Source organism: Vitis riparia, chromosome 12 (genome assembly GCF_004353265.1).
Source record: "Vitis riparia cultivar Riparia Gloire de Montpellier isolate 1030 chromosome 12, EGFV_Vit.rip_1.0, whole genome shotgun sequence".
NCBI classification, from domain to species: domain Eukaryota; kingdom Viridiplantae; phylum Streptophyta; class Magnoliopsida; order Vitales; family Vitaceae; genus Vitis; species Vitis riparia.
The window spans coordinates 14,703,610-14,722,842 of NC_048442.1; the positions used below are offsets into that span (position 1 = coordinate 14,703,610).

The 19,233-nt window shown below is 33.1% G+C and overlaps 1 protein-coding gene across 1 annotated transcript; it reads right to left on the reverse strand.

The window, feature by feature from the left end:
• Nucleotides 1-2,194: 2,194 nt before the first annotated feature.
• On the reverse strand, nt 2,195-4,881 carry LOC117925990 (anthocyanidin 3-O-glucosyltransferase 7-like). Its single transcript, XM_034845085.1, has 3 exons — nt 4,866-4,881; nt 3,444-4,016; nt 2,195-3,143 (listed from the first exon to the last, which is right to left on the reverse strand). Exons 1-3 carry the CDS (start codon nt 4,879-4,881, stop codon nt 2,263-2,265), a joined length of 1,470 nt encoding a protein of 489 aa, XP_034700976.1. The 3' UTR covers nt 2,195-2,262.
• Nucleotides 4,882-19,233: the final 14,352 nt, after the last annotated feature.

The following is a 19,233-nucleotide window of genomic DNA, read 5'->3' on the forward strand; positions in this document are numbered from 1 at the left end:
GGTACATCATCTTTTAATTGGAGGGATGGCTAGACTTAGCTATCAAGATAGGTTTCCCATGATGAGTGCACTAGTGTGTATGGTTACACATTAAACAAAACTTACGGTGAATCATAATATAAAGTTATCAAGTAGTCATAATTTCACCAAATTATTTCATTATGTTGTCTCTTAACCTTGAGAGAATATTAAGTTTGTGTTAAAGTTAAGAGTGACTTTGACCTATGGGTGAGATTGTAAGTTGATCATATATTCCTTATGAATTGGGTCACTGTTGATGGAAGTCGATAACAATAGGCATTTTCAATAGAGGCATATGATATCTCATGAGATTGAGACAAAGTGTCCTTTGGGTGATTATAAGGAGATGTGTTCATATATAAACTATTACCATAGTAGTTCCTTAAGTGTAACTTAATATAATTTTAGGAGAGCTAAGATATGTCAGTTGAACACACAATAAGAGGATCTGTAACTCAATGATAGTAGAGGTAGCCTTGAAAGGCTAATATATTTCATCTTGTAAGATTATGGATACCAGTTCATAGGGAGACTGAATGTAATGGATAGTAGGTCATGAACTTGAGCACAGTGTTTTGTTGATATTTACATAAGTTACTAAAGTATAGTTGATTCTTTATAGTGTGATGTTGAATAAACTTCAAAATTGGATTTTGAAGGAGTTAGTACTGTCCTATATATGACTCCCAATGGTCCCCGCTCGAGCTCATATACCTTATTAGCATAATCTATGAAGGTTAGATTGACTCTAGGTTCACTTTTATGCATAAAGGTATTTGGTAATTACAGATAGTTACATAAGGGTAAGTGAACAAAGGCTCTAGATTGAACCAATTGATTAATTGGTAGACCATGTTGGGTTAATTAATTAATTAAGATCCATTTTATGTTAGAATAAATGAACCAAGCCTTTAGTGGGCTCAAGTTACTTAATCCTAGTTAGGGAATCCTATAAATACCCCCTTAAGGGTTAGGGTTTCCATAAATTCAAAAGAGTTATTTTCCATCTCTAAAGAGAAAGAGACCCATAACTTCTACCTTCTTTTCACTCCCAACTAGAAGTATGTCAAGTTCAAGAGAGAGCCAGCGAGTGAAAGATCATGGGTCTATGAGACCTGTTATGACAATGATCTTCTTTATCATGTGGAATTGATTCAGGAACATCCAAATCCGAGATAAGCACACTAATTTTAATATCTAAATCTTAGTTTTGTTTTTATTTGCATGTTTCTATTGTGCATATTATTTTCTACAAAAAGTTTCGTCTTTGTACAAAAAGGTTTTTTTTTGTTTTTTTTTCTCTCTATCCCATTGCAAACAATAAAAATAGCTCTTTGTTGAAATTTCTTAAGGTCTTATTTAACCTTTTTTCTATTTTTTTTAAAACCAATTCCAAAAAAATGGAAAAAGTGAAAAAACAAATTTCTTAAGGTCTTATTTAACCTTTTTTCTATTTTTTTTTAAACCAATTTCAAAAAAATGGAAAAAGTGAAAAAACCAATGTGGTATTTTCAATTTTTTTTTTTAAAGAAAAATGGAAACGATTTTCTAAAAAATGAAAACACTCAACAATATTACCATATTATAATCTTCTCCCCTTTTTCTCAATCACTAATATGATGTTTTTTTATTAAAAAATAATTCATTTTAATATATCAAAATATATACAATTGGCCAATTCCTTTATTAATGAGAGATATATTAAAATTTTCTATTGCATTATCAAAATAACTAATAGAGAAAATAAAATAAAAAAGAATAATGAACAAATATAATTTTATTATTTAATTATATTTCATGTATAAAAATCAGTAACAAACGAATGAACACAATTAACTAATTTCCTTGTTAATCATAGATAAACTATTTTTTATTAAGAAGAAATTTTTTTTAAAAAAAAATCAACAAATACAATTTGATTTTTTCCATATAAAAAAAAATTCAATTCCAAACAAGATTTCTCAATTTTCATTTTTTAAATTATTTTTTCACGTTTTTTAACACCAAACTATTTCAAGAAAATAAAGCATTAAAAAAGAAAATTATTTAATTAGAAATAAAATTAAAAATTAAAAATCTCCTTCTTGATAAATATTAGCACAAGAAGAATTAAGTTATATGAAACACACCTAATTCACCAGCTTTTATATATAATTCTACATATTATGCAACTTTATGAATTCTCATCATCTTATTCCATGGTCAGTACTTGATTGAAACACCAAAATATTATTTGAACTACTAGTTGGCAGATGAATCCATCTGAAATTTTGTGACAAGCTCTAGCAAAGTATTGAAATTTTGAGATGAACTCCCATTTGGTTCATCAGCCTTCCTACAAAGCTCTTTGAGTACTCCAATTTTTTCTCTCATTTTCTTTCCTTCGCCTAACAAAACTTGTTCCAGGGCACTCACTAATCCACTTTTTGTGAAGACTCCGCCCTCAATTCCCACACCAATCCCCCATACATCCTCCACTGCTCGACAGTTGAGACTATTATCCGCAAAGAATGGCCTGCAGATCATGGGCACCTCGCCTGCAATGCTCTCCATAACTGAGTTCCAACCACTATGCGTCACATGCACTCCAACTGAAGGGTGTTTCAGAACTTGCATCTGAGGAGCCCAGGGAACTACTTTTCCCTTTCCGCTTGTCATCTCTAGAAACCCTTTTGGCAAATTTTTCTTTGCGTTGTCTTTAATTGACCAAAGGAATGGCACCCCAGTTGCTTCTAGGGCTTCTGTTAGTGCTACTAACTCATCTGGGGATGGGGATAATATGCTTCCAAAGCTGATATATGCTACTGTCTTTGCTTTCTGCTTGTCCAACCATGAGAGGCAGCTGCTCGTATCGGGATTGGATGCTGGTTGTGATGATGGGGTAGGAGGAGCCAAGCATAGAAGCTTTGGGAGCTTGGACATGAGATCGGTTGCAACTATGGGGTTTAGCTCTTCAACGGAGTTTGCGATAACTGCAGTTGCTCGTGGCAGCAAGAGCCCCATTTTATGCAGCATGCGTGAGGGGGCAGAATCTAGGTCCCCGGAAACTATTCCTTCAGGTAAGTCTCTAACCCGCATTGCTGACAATCCTGGAATGAAGTCAAGGGTTTGTTCTTCATGCCCTGCAACACTTCAATTTGTGTTATTGTGGTTGTTGAGATGAATCCATGAGGAAAGAAAATGCTTTTCTTACCAATAATTTACAATGAAGAACAACACCATAAATGAGAAGCCATCTACTCACCAGTCTAGGAAGAAGGAAATGATTTGGTAATAGGGGATGAAACACATGATTCATAGGTTCGGGTTCAAGTCTCATTCACCGAGATGAACAAACACATAAATTGTAACCCATACTATATATCAGGATCTGCAAAAATATATCACAATAAATTCAACAAAAACACCAAGGTTTCACTTACCATTAAGTCCTATTTTTTGCCTTATGGCATCAGTATGAAAGTGGACAGAGAGAGCAGAAAGGCCAGCTATCCAAAACGGCACCCATGGAACCCCCATTTCCTCGGCCATATCCGCACCAAACCATAAAAACGCATCGGTGACCAAGCAGCTAATCTTCCTCGCGGTATCCGCCACCGCCACTTCCATAGCCTGCCTAAAGTTCCCAACCGCCCCCTTCAAGAAAAACCCAACAACCTCTTCAGGGTTCCCGGAAAGCACATGGCCCTCCGGCACCCCATCCGCCACGTCGTAGGGTTTAACATTATTAAGGCCATCGGCGCTTTGGGTGGAGAAGAGGAAGGCATTGGAGTTTGCGGTACTGAAGAAGGAGAACTTTGTGTGGGGCGCTGCAAATGCGAGCCTGCGGACAAGTCCGAGCAGGGTTTGAGGATGGGAGGTGAAGGGGAAGGCCAAGACACCAATGTGTTGGTCCATGGAGGCGTAGTTTTTGAAGATATTGGTGAGGATCTGTTTGAATGAAGAAGATAGACAAACAAATTGTCCAAACAGCTGACTTGAAAATATGTGGAAGCCTAAATTAGTTGCTTAATTTCACTGCCATTCATTCTGTGTTTCTTTTTCCTTGATTACCATGATTCCTTTCCTTAATTATCTGCTCTCTTATTTGGTTTGTTCTTCTTTTGCTTTAAACCTCATATCTGTTGATGATGAGAGGATAAAGTTGAAATCTAGCGTTTGATATTTTGTAGTTGTTTGGAGTGATAATCTTTTTTGGAGAAAGAAATTTTTTTATGGTAATACCATACCTCAACTAGGATGGAAAATGAGCCTTAATTGTTATAATTTAGTGATTCCATCATCCATGGTTTAGATGAGCATGGAAAAGAAAATGATAATAGGAAATCCATTTTATTTTCCATTGTTACCATATTAGAATTGATTATTTAGGAATAAATTTTTTTTAAAAAAATTATTATTAGGAGAGTGAGAAGTTCTTTTGTCAAGATTTTGATACCTCTCTTATTCCAGATATGCTAATATAATTTAGGGAAAATTATACTTTAAGGGGAGACGAGAATGAAAATTACTTTAAATAGGCTAAAACCCGAGGTAGTAAAAATTGCCCATATTTCAATTTAAATTTTTTTTTTTTTTAATATAACCCATGAGAAGTGGTTATATGTAAAAGTTATTATATTAAAATAATGTTAAATATCTTTATATTATAAAAGCCGAAATGTGGAGTTTTGTTGTAACTTTGTTTCATTTTTTATTTTTTATTTTTACTATTATCAAACTGTCATTCCTCCTGACAAGTTGGATTGTTGTTGTTAAAACACTGATCCCACCTTGATATATTGTGTGAACACTTGTACAACATTTGTTAATATTTAACAAATCATCCTGATTTTTTGTCTCACCTTCATCATGTTCCATGTACTTGTTCTTTTCCACTATTTCATGTTATTTTTATGCTTTGTGTTTAAATTGTTTAGTTTTCTAATATTTTCTTGGTAACCAAGCAAGCATACCAAATAATGTTGTATTTTCCTACAAAACTCAACCTAGAAATTGTTTGAAAAGATTTTTAAAAAATGGAGAAGAGGAAGAATAAAAAGGAAAATCCCAACACCAGAAATCTAACTTGCAATAATTGCCCCATATTTTTTTGAGGAAAATAAATAGATTAAATAAAGATGAGAGAACATGAAAAAAAAAATATCTTTCCCCAATTTTCTTCGTAACCAAACAAATGTGCATATAAAACACAATAACGATAAATTTAGGCTTGCAAATTTCAACAAAGCATACAAAGGTGCATAGAAACACCACAATAATGAAATTTAGGGTCATAGATTTCAACAACTCTTCCCTTACATTTTCTAGGGAACTGAATAGAAAAAACAAAAGACAAAATGAAAGAAAAAATATATGAAAACAAGAAAAAATCTTATTCGTAACTCTGAAAATCTCCTTCTTCGCAAACTAAATGAATCAAAACCTATGCAAAAATTTGAATTCCAAACACATTATAAAATGAAGTCTCCCTGTATATAGCGGTGTAAAAGGCAAAGAGAAAGAGAGAAAAAAAGAAGCACGTTTGATTTGATTTTGTTTTGGAGTGAGGCTTTGAGAATTGTGAAAATTGGTGATAATCTGATCGGGACGTGGGAAATAGAAAACTAGGGCAAAAATGATCAAAACCAGGGATGGAATGGTAGTTAAGGGATAAAATAAAGATTTTATGAAAATGGAGCAACTATCCATTTTATGTTATGTGGATAGTGGATATACATTATAGAATCAAATATATTGTAATATAAAATTATTTGTTAAAAATCGTAATTTTATTATTTTAAGGATTTGCATTTAAACTTTTTCTTTTAAAGCATGATTTTTTTTTAATAATAGTTAAATCAAAGAAACGTTATGGACTACATAGACAACTCTACCTTGAATTTTTATTTTTAAAATTATTACTTAAATAATAATAATTATAGTTTATCATATTATTTATTTATTTTTTATTTAATAATAGATAAATAAATAATACGTACATTAATGTTGAATAAATTAAGGAGAGAATTAGGTAACCTAGATAAATAAAGATAAAGTTTATATTATTATTTTTTATTAGTCTTTCACTGATCAACTATTGACTTATGTAGAAGAGATTGTTTTTTTTATCAAACTTGATGCTTCTATTGATATTCAGATTCAATACTTGTTATATGATGAGTTTATTTATTTATTTTTAAATTTTTTTAATTATGGTAAGTGTCATAGGTCTACTTTTTTTTTTCTTTTTTGTATTATAAATACTCCTATTTTCATGCATAGTTTTAATATTTCTTTTAATAGTAAATTATGATTGAAGTATGATTTCTTTTCATTCTAATTTGACTAGAGTCTCCAACGGGCGGGCCGGGCCGGGCCGTAAATAGGAGGCCCGCGGCCCAGCTCGGGCCGGACGGGGCCAGGCCATGCTAAAATGCTAGGCCCGCGGCCCGGCCTATGAGCCCGCGGGCTGGCGGGTGGGCCAGGCCGGCGGGCTTTTTGAATTAAGCCAAAATGGCTTTCAAAAAAGCCAAGGGAAGGGAGAGGGGGGGATTCGAACCCCTCCCCTCATGTTTAAACTTTAAGCTTCTAACCAGCTAAACTACATTCTTTTTATATTTATTAATTGAGTTAGTTATATATATATATATATATATATATAAATAAAGTATATTATTTTTTTTAAAAAAATTAAAGGCTCCAACGGTCATGTGACCGTTGGAGCCTAGCTCCAACCCATATGACCGTTGGAGCCTCCAACGGTCACATGGCCAATTATTTTGAATTTTGAATTTTTTTTTTAACCTTCCTATAAATACATTTTCTTCCTTTTCATTTTTTCATCAAATTCTCTCTATTTCTCTCTCTATTTCTCTCACATTCTACAATATTTCAAATTCTTTTATTTTTCCCTCAAATTATACAATATGGTTGGTGGTGCAAAACAAGCATTGGTGGCTCCAAGAGTTCAAATTTGCTAGGAATTTCTGCATCGGTTCTCTAATTGAGTAACATACTTCACCCCTACTACTTTATTTTTTTGTTACATTTTTTTTTATATTTATTACTTTATTATTTTTGGCATAATATTTTATCAATAATTATAATATGACAAGTGCTTCTTCATCTAGTCCATGTGATGAAATATCATCAAACAAAAAATTTACTTCAAATATATGGAATTTTTTTTTATAGAATAGAAATAATTTTAGAAAATAATAAAAAAGAAATAAAAGCAAAATGTAAAATTTGTAATAAATTTCTTACTGATGGCTCAAATGCAAGCACAAGTCATTTAAAAAGACATCATGAAAATTGTAAAACTAAAAATAATGTAGATATTAGAAATTATATACAATTAGGTAAAAATGAAAGTGGAAATTTAAAAACATTTTCTTATGATGAATCTAACTGTCGTGAAGAAATGATTGATTATATAATAAGAGCAGAACAACCTTTCAACATGATGAAAACTCATGATTTTGCAGGAACAATTCAACGAGGTATTAATCCTCAATTTAAAGGTTGGTCTGGAAATACAGTTAAAAGAGATATTATGAAAAAAATTTATACACAAAAAGAAATTAAAAAATTTTTTTTTGCAAATTTTGAAGGAAATATTTGTTTAACATTTGATATTTGGACATCTTTAACTCACACTGGTTTTTTATGTATAACTGCTCAATACATTGATAATGAATGGAAATTAAATAAAAGAATAATTTCATTTAAATTAATAAATGTTCCACATAGTGGTAAAAATATAGCATCTTTAATAAATGATGAAATTATAGATTTAGGCATTCGTGATAAAATATTGACAATAACATTAGATAATGCTGCTAATAATGATACAGCAATACATAGACTAAAACGATATTGGCAAGTAAAAGAAGATCATGCTAAAATATTTCATGTGCGTTGTTGTGCACATATTTTAAATTTAATTGTAAAGGATGGATTAAAAAATGTTGATAGTACATTGGAAAAAATTAGAGGCATTGCATATAGTATTAATAGTTCTCAAGCAAAACATGAATTATTTTTTTATTATTGCAAAATGTTAAATATGAAAAGAAAAAATATAAATTTGGATATGGCCATTAGATGGAATTCCACATATAAACTTTTACAAAATATTACAAAATATAGAAAAGTAGTCAAATTATATGAAATACAATTAATTAACAATGATTGTGAAGCAGATATTTATGCATTAAATGATTATAATTGGCATATTGCGGATCTTTTAAGAGATCTTTTTGAAATTTTTGATACTTCAACAAACATTTTTTGTGGTGTATATTATCCAACTTCAAATCGAGTTATTATGCAAATAACTAATATTTTTATTGTACTTCAAAAATATTTAAGTTTTGAAATATTTAATGATACAATATTTGCAATGATAGAAAAATTTAGAAAATAATGGGGAGAAATACCTTTAATTTTTTATATTGCTTTAATTGTGGACCCTAGATTGAAATTTGAAGCTTTGGATGAATGGTTAACAATTATTTATTTTAATGACCAAATAAAAATTGAAGAAATTAAAAATGAAATAAATTCATTATTATATAATTTATATAACTATTATAAAGAAAAATATGGTAATGATATTAATACTATTAAATTACCACCTACATCTACAAACTCCTCATCTTTTTATAAAGGAGCCCTAGAAATGTTGAAAAGTCGAAAAAAGACAACAAATAGTTCTCTAAATAATACATCTGATTTAGATAAATATCTTAATACTGATATAATTTCATTTGAAGATCAAGAAGATTTTGATATTTTAATATGGTGGAAATCACATCAACACAAATATCTTGTGCTTTCTATAATTGCTCGTGATGTACTAACAGTTCCTGTGAGTATAGTTGCATCAGAAGCTGCTTTTAGTGCAGGTGGAAGAGTAGTTAGTAAAAAACGATGCAACTTAGCGCCAGATGTTATTGAAGCAGGGATATGTGTGAAAGATTGGGAAATAGCAGATAAAATGATGTACGATTCCATTCAAGAAACAGAGATGCTTGCCGATATGGAATCTTTAAAATTATCAAGATCTTCATGGATGCATGATAGTTCGCCATCTCCGCCAGGAAATAATGACTAAATGTATATTATATTTTTATTTTTATTTTTTGTGGTTGAAAAATATAGATGATTGACAAATAAATAAGTGCTAACCTAGTTGGGATGTATTTATTTTGTAGTGATGTAAACTTTTCCCACATTTTCAAATGTAATTATACATTCAATGAATAAAATTTTGAAATGAATATTTTTTTTTTAATACTTTTTATTTTTGTAGTTTTTTTTTTTAAGGGGCGGGCCTACAGGTCAGGCCGGGCCTAAAGCGGGCCGCGGGCTTTTTGGAGACCCTTGAGTTGGAAATCTCACATTATTGTTTTACTTTTTTAAAAGTTTAGAAAATATTTTTGATTAATATTTTATTATTTTTAAAAATTTTAGAAAAAATCTTATTAAACTAATCCTATTTAATTAGATCATACTCATCAATTAGACTTTAAAAAATAATTTTATTAAATAAAAAAATTAATTAGATATAATATTATAATTAATTAAAAAATAATTAATTACTTTTTATGTGATATCTAGATTTTTATTACAAAATAAATATGTGCATAGAGTTGTCATCATACTACAATATATTTTGAAACCCCAATGTTTAAGAGTTTACAAGTTTTATTTTGTTTTTTTACTAAAATATTTAATAAATTTTTATTAAATAATCATATTTGAGTTGATGTAGTTGTAAAGGAAATAATGAGGTAGAAAGGAAACCAAAAGTGAAGCCAGAGGGTATTTTTGGGGCATAAAAGGCTAGAAGGCATGAACCCTAAAATCATGTTGACGAGAAATGGAATAATTCGTATAATGGGATCTGTATATTCAATTGCTATATCGAAATGGTTACAAAGGAGCTCAATATATAGAGCCCATATATGATCTAAATTTGTCTAGAAATACCCAAGGAAAGTTGACCTTGTAGAGTGGAGAGATTGTAGTGATCTGATCCCTTCACTTATGCCTGTAACGTAGGGATTGTACAACTCATGTTCACACTCCCCCTTAAGTTGGTGCATAGATGTTGTTGATGCCTAACTTGTCAAGTGAGTTGTGAAAGATATTACTACACACAACCTTAGTGAGGATGTCTATTAGTTGGTCTTCTGATTTGACAAATGGGAATCAGATTATCTTAGCTTCTAAGTTCTGCTTGATAAAATGCCAGTCTACTTTCACATGCTTAGTTCGATCATGTTGGATTGGGTTATGGGCAATATCAATGTTTGCTTTGTCATCACAAAGCAAGTTCATCTCGCAATTGGGAGGAAAGCCAATTTCTGTCAACAATCTTCTTAGCCAGAGTAACTCGCATAATCCCTTAGCCATTCCTCGAAACTTCGACTCTGCAATAGATAGTGCTACTACTTTCTGTTTTTTACTTCTCCATGTTACCAGGTTTCCTCCAACAAATGTGAAGTAGCCTGATGTGGATTTCCTATCGGAAATATTTCCTACCCAGTCAGCATCGGTATACCCTGTAATTTCCAAGTGTCCATTCTTTGAGAACATAATTCCTTTCTCTAGGGTTCCCTTAAGATATCTCAAAATTTGAGTCACTACATTCATATGGTCTTCACTCGGGCAATGCATGAACTGACTTGCTACACTGACCGCATAGGCAATATCAGGTCGGGTATGTGAAAGATAAATTTGTTTTCCAACCAGTCTCCGATATTTGCCTTTATCAATGGGAATCTGGTTAGGGTATTCTCCAAGCCAATGATTTTGTTGTATTATAACATTTGTCGGTTTACACTTTAGCAATCCAACTTCTGATAATAGATCGAGGGTATACTTTCGTTGGGAAAGAGAAATACCTCGTTTAGATTGAGTCACCTCAATTCTTAGAAAATATTTCAACTCACCCAAAACTCTTCATTTCAAACTCTACTGCCAACTATTTTTGAAGTTTTGCAACTTCCTCGGTATCATTTCTTATGATGATCATATCATCTACATACACTATTAGTGTTGTTACCTTGCCTTGCTGATGCTTTAGAAATAGAGTGTGATTAGAATTGTTCTGTTGAAACTCGTACTTTCTTATTACTAGGCTGAGACATCCAAACCAAACTCATGGAGACTGTTTCAAGCCATATAGGGTGCGTTGTAGTTTACACACCGTCTTGCCAAACATTTCAGTGTACCCAAGGGGAATATCCATATAAATTTCTTCCTTAAGGTCATTATGGAGGAACACATTTTTTACATCAAATTGGAGTAGCGGCTAGTCAAGGTTCGTTGCAAGGGATAAAAGGACTCTTACAGTGTTTAGCTTGGCTACAAGTGAGAAGGTCTCCATATAGTCAACTTCGTAAGTCTACGTATATCCTTTTGCTACAAGTCTTGCTTTGTAGCTCTCAATCGACCCATCCCCCTTGTATTCGATGGAAATTACCCATTTGCACCCCGCTGTCTTGTGGCCTTCTTGTAAGGGGACAAGAATCCACCTTTTGTTTTTCAACAATGCTTCCATTTCTTCCTTCATCGTTTGGACCCACTTAGGGTCTTGTAGAGCCTCCTCTATGCTTGTAGGAATGTGATGCACCGATAATTCATTAGAAAAGCTCTTTAAGGGTTCTGAGAGCTTCTCTGTTGAGACGTAATTGGCAATTGGGTACTTTGATTTGTGTGTCTCAGTATATGGAGAGTAGCATTCTGGTGGTTTGCCATGATTGTGCCTGGGAGGTAACTGATAACCATCGTCAGTTAAATGTTTTGTGACAAAAGGAGAACTTACATCAGGAATCTCTTCAGGAATATTCTCAGAAGTTAGGTCATGAGGTATTGTAGAATGAGAGGGTGTCTCAACTATCGAAGTTGGTGTCTCAATAGTTGGCGTTGGTGTCTCAATAGTCTGTTCCATATCCATGGTAGTTGGTGGCTCTATAGTCAATGGGATGTCCTTGAACCAATTCAACTCTTCATTGTGTGTCTCCCCCTGAAGAGAAGAATTGGATGGATGATAGAACATCTCGGACTCGAGGAATGTGACATCCATAGTAACATAGAGCTGCCTATTGGTTGGATCATAGCACCGGTAGCCTTTTTAATTGGTGGCATAGCCTAGAAAAAGACAGCGACGAGCATAAGAGTCAAGTTTGGTGAGTTAGTTGCGATGAAGATGAACGTAGACAATGCATCTGAAGGTTCGGGGAGGAAGCATCATAGCCGGAAGCAATGATATACTCGCGGCTAAGGCTTGTCGAGGTGTCTTGAAACCCAAAATCCAAGATGGCATCCGATTGATGAGATGCGTGACAATTGTAACCACATCATGCCAGTGAGAGCTAGGTACATGTGCACCTAATAGGAGGGCATGTGTGGTCTCGAGACTAAAGTGATTCTTACATTTTGCTACATTATTTTGCTCTAGAGTCTAAGGACATGAGGTCTGATGTATCAACCCCTATTGGTAGAAGTACTCTTGGAATTGTCGATTCATATATTCATCGCCATTTTCAGAATGAAGAACTCTGAGTTAAGCAGAAAATTGGTTGTGTGAAAAGAGTAGAAAACAGTAAAAACCTCATCTTTGTTTTTTAGTAGGTAGAGTCGCGTTATTTGAGTGCAATCATCAACAAAGAGAACAAACTAGCGATAACCTGATAGAGTAGATTTCGCAGATGGTCCCCACACATTAGAATGAATTAAGCTAAAAGGAACATCACTCTTATTCTTATGTAAATAATAAATTACTCGGTAGCTTTTGGCCAAAATATAGGTTTCACATTGAAAATTTGAGATAGAGAAATCATAAAATAAACTAAATAGTAAACGCTTCAAATACCCAAATAACAGATGGTCGAGTTGTCGATGCTAGAGCCAGATCTATTCTATTTTGGAATCACCCGACTGTCCCACATGATGTGCATGTCCCATACTAAAGTCATCCATATAGTAGAGTCCCCATTTCTTAGTACCACGCCTAATAATTTTCTTCGTGAGAATATCCTAGATAAAACAAAAATCAAGGTACATCAGTGTTGTACAATTTAAGTCCTTAGTAAGTTGACTGACAAAGAGCAATTTATGAGATAGGGATGACACAAATAATGTATTGGAGAGTGACAGGGCTTGTGATAGCATCATAGTTCCAGCCCTTTGTACCGATGAAATAGCGCCATTAGCATTCACAATGCTAGTTCACCTAGGAGCGATATGCTAGCAAAAGTCTTGTGCATCAAATGTCATATGATTTGTGACTTTGGAGTTTAGGATCCACAAGTTGCACTCACCGCTTCTAGTAGATCAAAGAGATGCTATACTTGGTGTGTTGCTGGTAGAGTGATCGCTCGGATTTTTGTCGTTTATTGGATCAAAACAAAATTTATAACCTAATTCACTCTTCTATAGCAATTTGTACCCGATCAAAAAGTGGTTTTAGTACAAACTACTGTAATATAGTGGTTTTTAGGTATCGTCCACAAGGATGGATTATTCTTAGTAATTAAGGCTTGAATGAGATGATAAGAAATGATTGTGATCAAGTGAAATTGATTTGAAAATGCATGATAAAATCTCAAGATAACAATGTATTCAAATTGAAAGGAAAATGAAGTGTAAAAGAGAAGAAAATTAATAAGATGTGAGATTCTCGGAGTTAGGATTTTCTAGAGAGCAATTTCCATGTTGAATAGGTGTTGAGATCTAATTTTCATCAAGTTAGATTGAAAACCTAAATTTTCATCTAAACCGATTTTTGATTTAGCTTTAGGTCTAGATCTAATTTCTTTTCAAATTAGGTAATCTAATCCAAAAGATCAATTTGAATCATATATTCAATTCATCTTAAATTATCTTCCAATGATTCACACAATGCAACTATTCAATCTCATCAAATCTAGCATTAAAATTTTAATGAATCTACCTAGCTTGCATTGTAGTAATCATCCAAGATAATTTGAAGAGAAAAATCCCCAAATTTCAATTAATCAATCAATTGGATCAAATTACCTTTGCAATTCAAGCTCAATTCTCTAATTCACCATAAATCTTGCCTCTAGATCCTCTCTCCTTCGAGAAAAACGAGATTTAGCCACTCATGCTTGGAGATTTGATCTCACAAGACATGTTTGGCTACTGAGAAAATGAGAGAAAATGAAGGAGAGTAAAGAATTATATAGAGAGAAGAAGTATGAAAAGTTCTACAATTAGAAAATGTATCAAAAGTTTTTAAATGAGTCAATCCCGTTTCTATTTATAGGTTAAGGTTAAAAGGACACTTGGCAACATTTTAGAGGTCTTCTGGATGCTTCTTCATCAAGGAATCTGGAGAAAATGCATTTTCGCACGAGCCCCTAGCAATCTCGCATGATGGTGTGAAGTGGAAAGTCCATCAGCTTCATTTTCGTTCTTCTGGAGCGTTTCGCATGACTATGCGAAAATTTCGCATGGTCATGCGAAATTGCTTTTCACTTTTCCCTTAGTATGCTGCAACCAACATCCTTTCTATTTCATTTCGCATAACTATGCGAAAATTTCACATGGTCATGCGAAATTGAAAAACATGCTTTTTCGACTCCTCCTTGCAATTTCTCTCATTTCTTCATTTTTAATCCATCTCCACCACCTTTAATTAAGCTCCAAATCCCAATCCAAACCGATTGCATTGCTTCTTTCATTATGCATTTGGATCATCATCAACTTTATTTGTTTTCTTCAATTTGATTCATCTCTTTTGTCACCAATTTATCAAAATCATACCTTGAAATGACTCCAAAACTTCATAAAACTTGTTAGTAACTCCTGCAAGGACAACAACATGCTAATTGAGTGTTTTAGGCATAATTACTACTCAAAAGATGTGAAACTCATGAGAATTATTATCTAAAATATGCTCTTCTTCAGTAGTAATCATAGAGTCAGTAGGAATTAGAGATAATTGGGGTTCTACTGCTACTACTGTTGTTTTACCAGTATTGGGATCAATATTGGTGCCATCAAGTTTATTTTTAACCTGGAGCTCATGTCACCAGTCTAGGCATCCATGGAGTTTAAATCAAGTGTCCCGTGTGTGTTTAGAATTTCCACAATTGGAGCACTTTAAGCCTTCTGTCTATTGCTTTGAATTTGGGCTAGTGGGATTAGATTTATTGAGTACTAGAGCTCTTTCTTTGCCAGATAGGCTCGAGCCCATTTTCAGTCCCTTGGAAGTTAGCTCAGTTCTCATCCTTTCATTAGAACCATTCCCCATCATTGTCTGTCACACCATTTCTCATCGGACGCGTGCGTAGGCTTGCTCAATTGTCGAAAATGGTTGCATCTATAGCACGGTGCTCCTGACTTGGTCGAGTCGATCATCAAGGTCATCGAGGAACACATAGACCCTCTCATTATGGAGAATTGTGGTGTATCGTTGCACATCTTTAAGGCCCTCCATGGGGTTTGGCTGCCAAAAATCTATTTACCTCCACAAGCCTTGCATCTCGTTATAAAATTTCTCCAGAGATCCACCATTTTGTCATAGCCTACTCACCCGTCGCTGAAGTTTATGCACCTAAGCAGTGTTACTCCCGTTGAAGAAAGTGATAGCGATGGCGTCCCAAACTTCTTTCACAGTAGGATATCAGATGAACATGCTAACGAGGGATGAATCCATGGTGTTGATGAGCTAGCCTTTGATGACGACGTTTTCAGTTCTTCATCGTCAGAATGATGGATCGGTCGAAGCAGGTTGGGGTAAATCACCGTTAATGTACCTTAATTTGTTTCTCTCAAAGATAAACATCTCCACAACTTGGGACCATAGTACATAATTCAATCCATCGAGTTTTATGTCGATCGGGGTAGTATCTGCCACCACAGTTGGGGTTAGGGCCTTGTTCAGCACCTCGACCATCTTCATGGTGAGTTATGATAAAATAGAGGTCATTGTTGGTGGAGACCCTCCTATCTAAGAGTATGATTTAGTCATTTTTTTAGGTCGTTGTTAGGTTGTGGCAGGTTGGGTAGAATCAAGGAGTTGATACCAAAGAGCATAAACGAACCTGCTCTGATAACATGTTAACAAGAAATGGAATAATTCATATAATGGGATCTATATATTCATTTGCTATATCGAAATGGTTACAAAGGAGCTCAATATATAGAGCCCATATATGATCTAAATTTGTCTAGAAATACCCATGGAAAGTTGACCCTGTTGAGTGGAGAGATTGTAGTGATCCGATCCCTTCACTTATGCCTGTGATGTAGGGATTATGCAACTCATGTCCACAAATCACACTAGGCATGAGTGCTTGAGTAGACCTATGGTTTCAACGCACTCCTTAGAAATAGGGTTTTCTAGAGAATTTTGTTTAAGGGTCTAAATTTCATAAGTACTGAACATTACCATAGAATTATATAATTAGATATAAACGTTGAGGATTTTATTTTTTATTTTTTTGCATAAAAATAAAATAAAATAAGGCACATTGAGGAGAAGACATAACCCATTACATAGGAAGTATACTCATTGCATTTAAAAAGTATGATAAAGAATAAGAAAACATGCAAAAATATCACTCCTCAATACTTATCAACAAGTTAACCTTAAAATAAAATTCTTCTACCCATGATAGCTTCCACTTTCCAATTAGGTAAATATTCTAAGATCAACTCTGAGTTCCAATACCAATAACTCAAAACCTTTAAATATATATTTTTTTTTACAATCAGTTAGTAAACATTGTCAACACATAGGAGGCAAAGCCCCCTTATTGCTTTCTCGTCTCCCCTAAGAAACCTTCCTTGCCAACTTGCCATCATCTTGGTAAATATCCTTTAAAAGACTCACCAATGTGAAGAAATCAAGGCCCACCCACTCACTGCTTAATTTATAATTACTTTTGTGAAACCAAGGTTTGGTTAATCTCAGTTTTGATGATAACAAAATAAGGTTTAAAACTAATGATTATTTTTCAAGTGTGATTAGGCAAGAAGATTTCCAAAGTGGTAATTACAAAGACAAAATCAAGCCAAAGAGAAATCAATTAATAAGAAGAAGAATACCTTAAAGAGAAGTGTTTTTCAAGACCTAAGCTTCATAATATTTCTTTGTAAGGTTGTTGGTACACTAGGTTTTTCATGCATTACATTATTTATTTATGCACCAAAATCATCCAAGAGTTATTTTGTTTTAAATATTTTAAAATAAGACGATTTCATGTTTTCAACTAAAACCTTGTGTCAAATGTTTTTCAAATTTGTTTAAAAGGTTTTAAGTTGAAAATGATGGTAATTGAGCCAAAAACGGCTCAACTGGTTCAACCGGATGAGAAACCGATCAACCCCCAACTCAACTGGTCGAGATGTGCAAAAAACCTTCTCTCCCTTCCAGAACAATTGTTTAACCAGTCAATCGATCCCCACCTCAACCGGTCAAGGTCTAGTCAAGGGGCGGTCGAGATCTAATGGTCACCTATCAAGTATTAAATACTAACGACTAGTCAACCGATTGACCGCCAGCTTGATTGGTCGAACCCCCAATGGCTAGTTTGGCTTTTTTCTTCTATAAAAAAGTTTCAATCTTCATTGTTTCATGAATTTAACCTTCCTAAACCTTTCTTGAATATATTTGAGCCTTGGGAGAGTGTTTTTAAGTGTACCATTGTTCTAAAACTTACATATCATTAGTGCACCATTCAATCCTTGTTTTCTTGTATCATTTGAGCCTAAAGTTTTATAATAGGATTTTGTGAAATTATTTGTATATCTTTGAGAAGAAGAATCTAAGTGTGAGATATCACTTAGGGATTCTCAAGTGTGGGGTATCACTTGAGAGATTGTTCAAGAGTGTGGTATCTCTTAAAGATTGTAAAGGGTGCTTGGAGTCAAAAGTCTAAAATGGTGGATGGGAACCATAATCCAATTGTATTGCTTAAAGACTTGGTTTGGAAGCCTTTAAATAGTGGAACCTCAAGCTTGGGATTAAAGTTAGAGGAGAATGGACGTAGGCCAGGTTGCGCCAAACTATTATAAAAATCTTGTGTTTGCATTCTATTTTTCCTACTCTCTTATTTTATATGCAATTGTTTTTATATTGTTTTATTATATATTTGTATATAATTTATCTCTTACATTCTTACAATTTAGATTTACAAAAAGAGATCATCACCTTATTCACTCCCCCCTCCCCCCTCTAGGGTGACTACCTTAGGTTGTATTAGCCTAATTTTTCTAACAACTTTGTCATTTGAATATATTTTTCTCAATTAATAATCAATATAGAGTTCATCATTTTTAATAATGTGTTTTACGCCTTGTTATTTTCATATTCCTCGATTACCTTGTTGATTTTATTTATTTATATTAGATTAGATTATTTTATTTTATATTACTTATTCTTTGTAATATTGTTATACATTTATAATTTTTTTTTATTTACTTTTATTCATTTGTCTAAATCATTTAATTATTCTTACACATTAATAATTCATGTGCAATCCATTTTCTTTACTACGTTTCATTTTTATTTTTTCTATGTTCTCTTTTTTATTATATGTTTGTTTCTATTGTTCATTCTTATATATTTGCTTTTGAAATTTAATGTCTACAATAATATAGTTTGTTCATATCTATTTTGGTTATTATGTTGCTTTAGGATTGATTATTGTCAAAGAATATGGACCCAAATTCTTCATAGAAGAAAGAAATAGAAAGTAAAACAAAAGGCCGACAGTCAATGTTATCTAAAGAAAAAAAAATGTCAAAAAATGAGAAACATATGCTAGAAATAAATTGAATGAAAATATAGACAAATTAGAGAAAAAAAAAAGGAAATAGCATTATGATTAATGATATAACTCGATAAAAATCAAGTATTAATATCTAACTATTTTAACATTTTCATTTATGTGATACAATCTAATTCAGAACATGATCACATTATTTATAGGAAATTCTAGCCATAAGATTATGACTGAACAACTGATCGAGAAAGGCAGAAGGTAGATAGATGTTTTTAAACCAACCTGCTCAATATTGTTGCTTCCATTTTGAGACAACTCACTATTAATATGGTTTCCATTTCACAAGATTGATTATCCATGCATTGTAATCGATAGAAAAAAATGAAATGGGTTGTATTGGATTGGCTTGTGTTTGTCTTATGAAACTTGGTAATTGATTTCTTTAGGAAACCTATTGATT

Excerpts from the sequence above, each read along its gene's own strand:
- LOC117925990 (XM_034845085.1), bottom strand. Across the intron at positions 3,144-3,443 it reads GCAAAAAATAGGACTTAATG|GGCATGAAGAACAAACCCTT; the intron begins GTAAGTGAAACC and ends GAAGTGTTGCAG.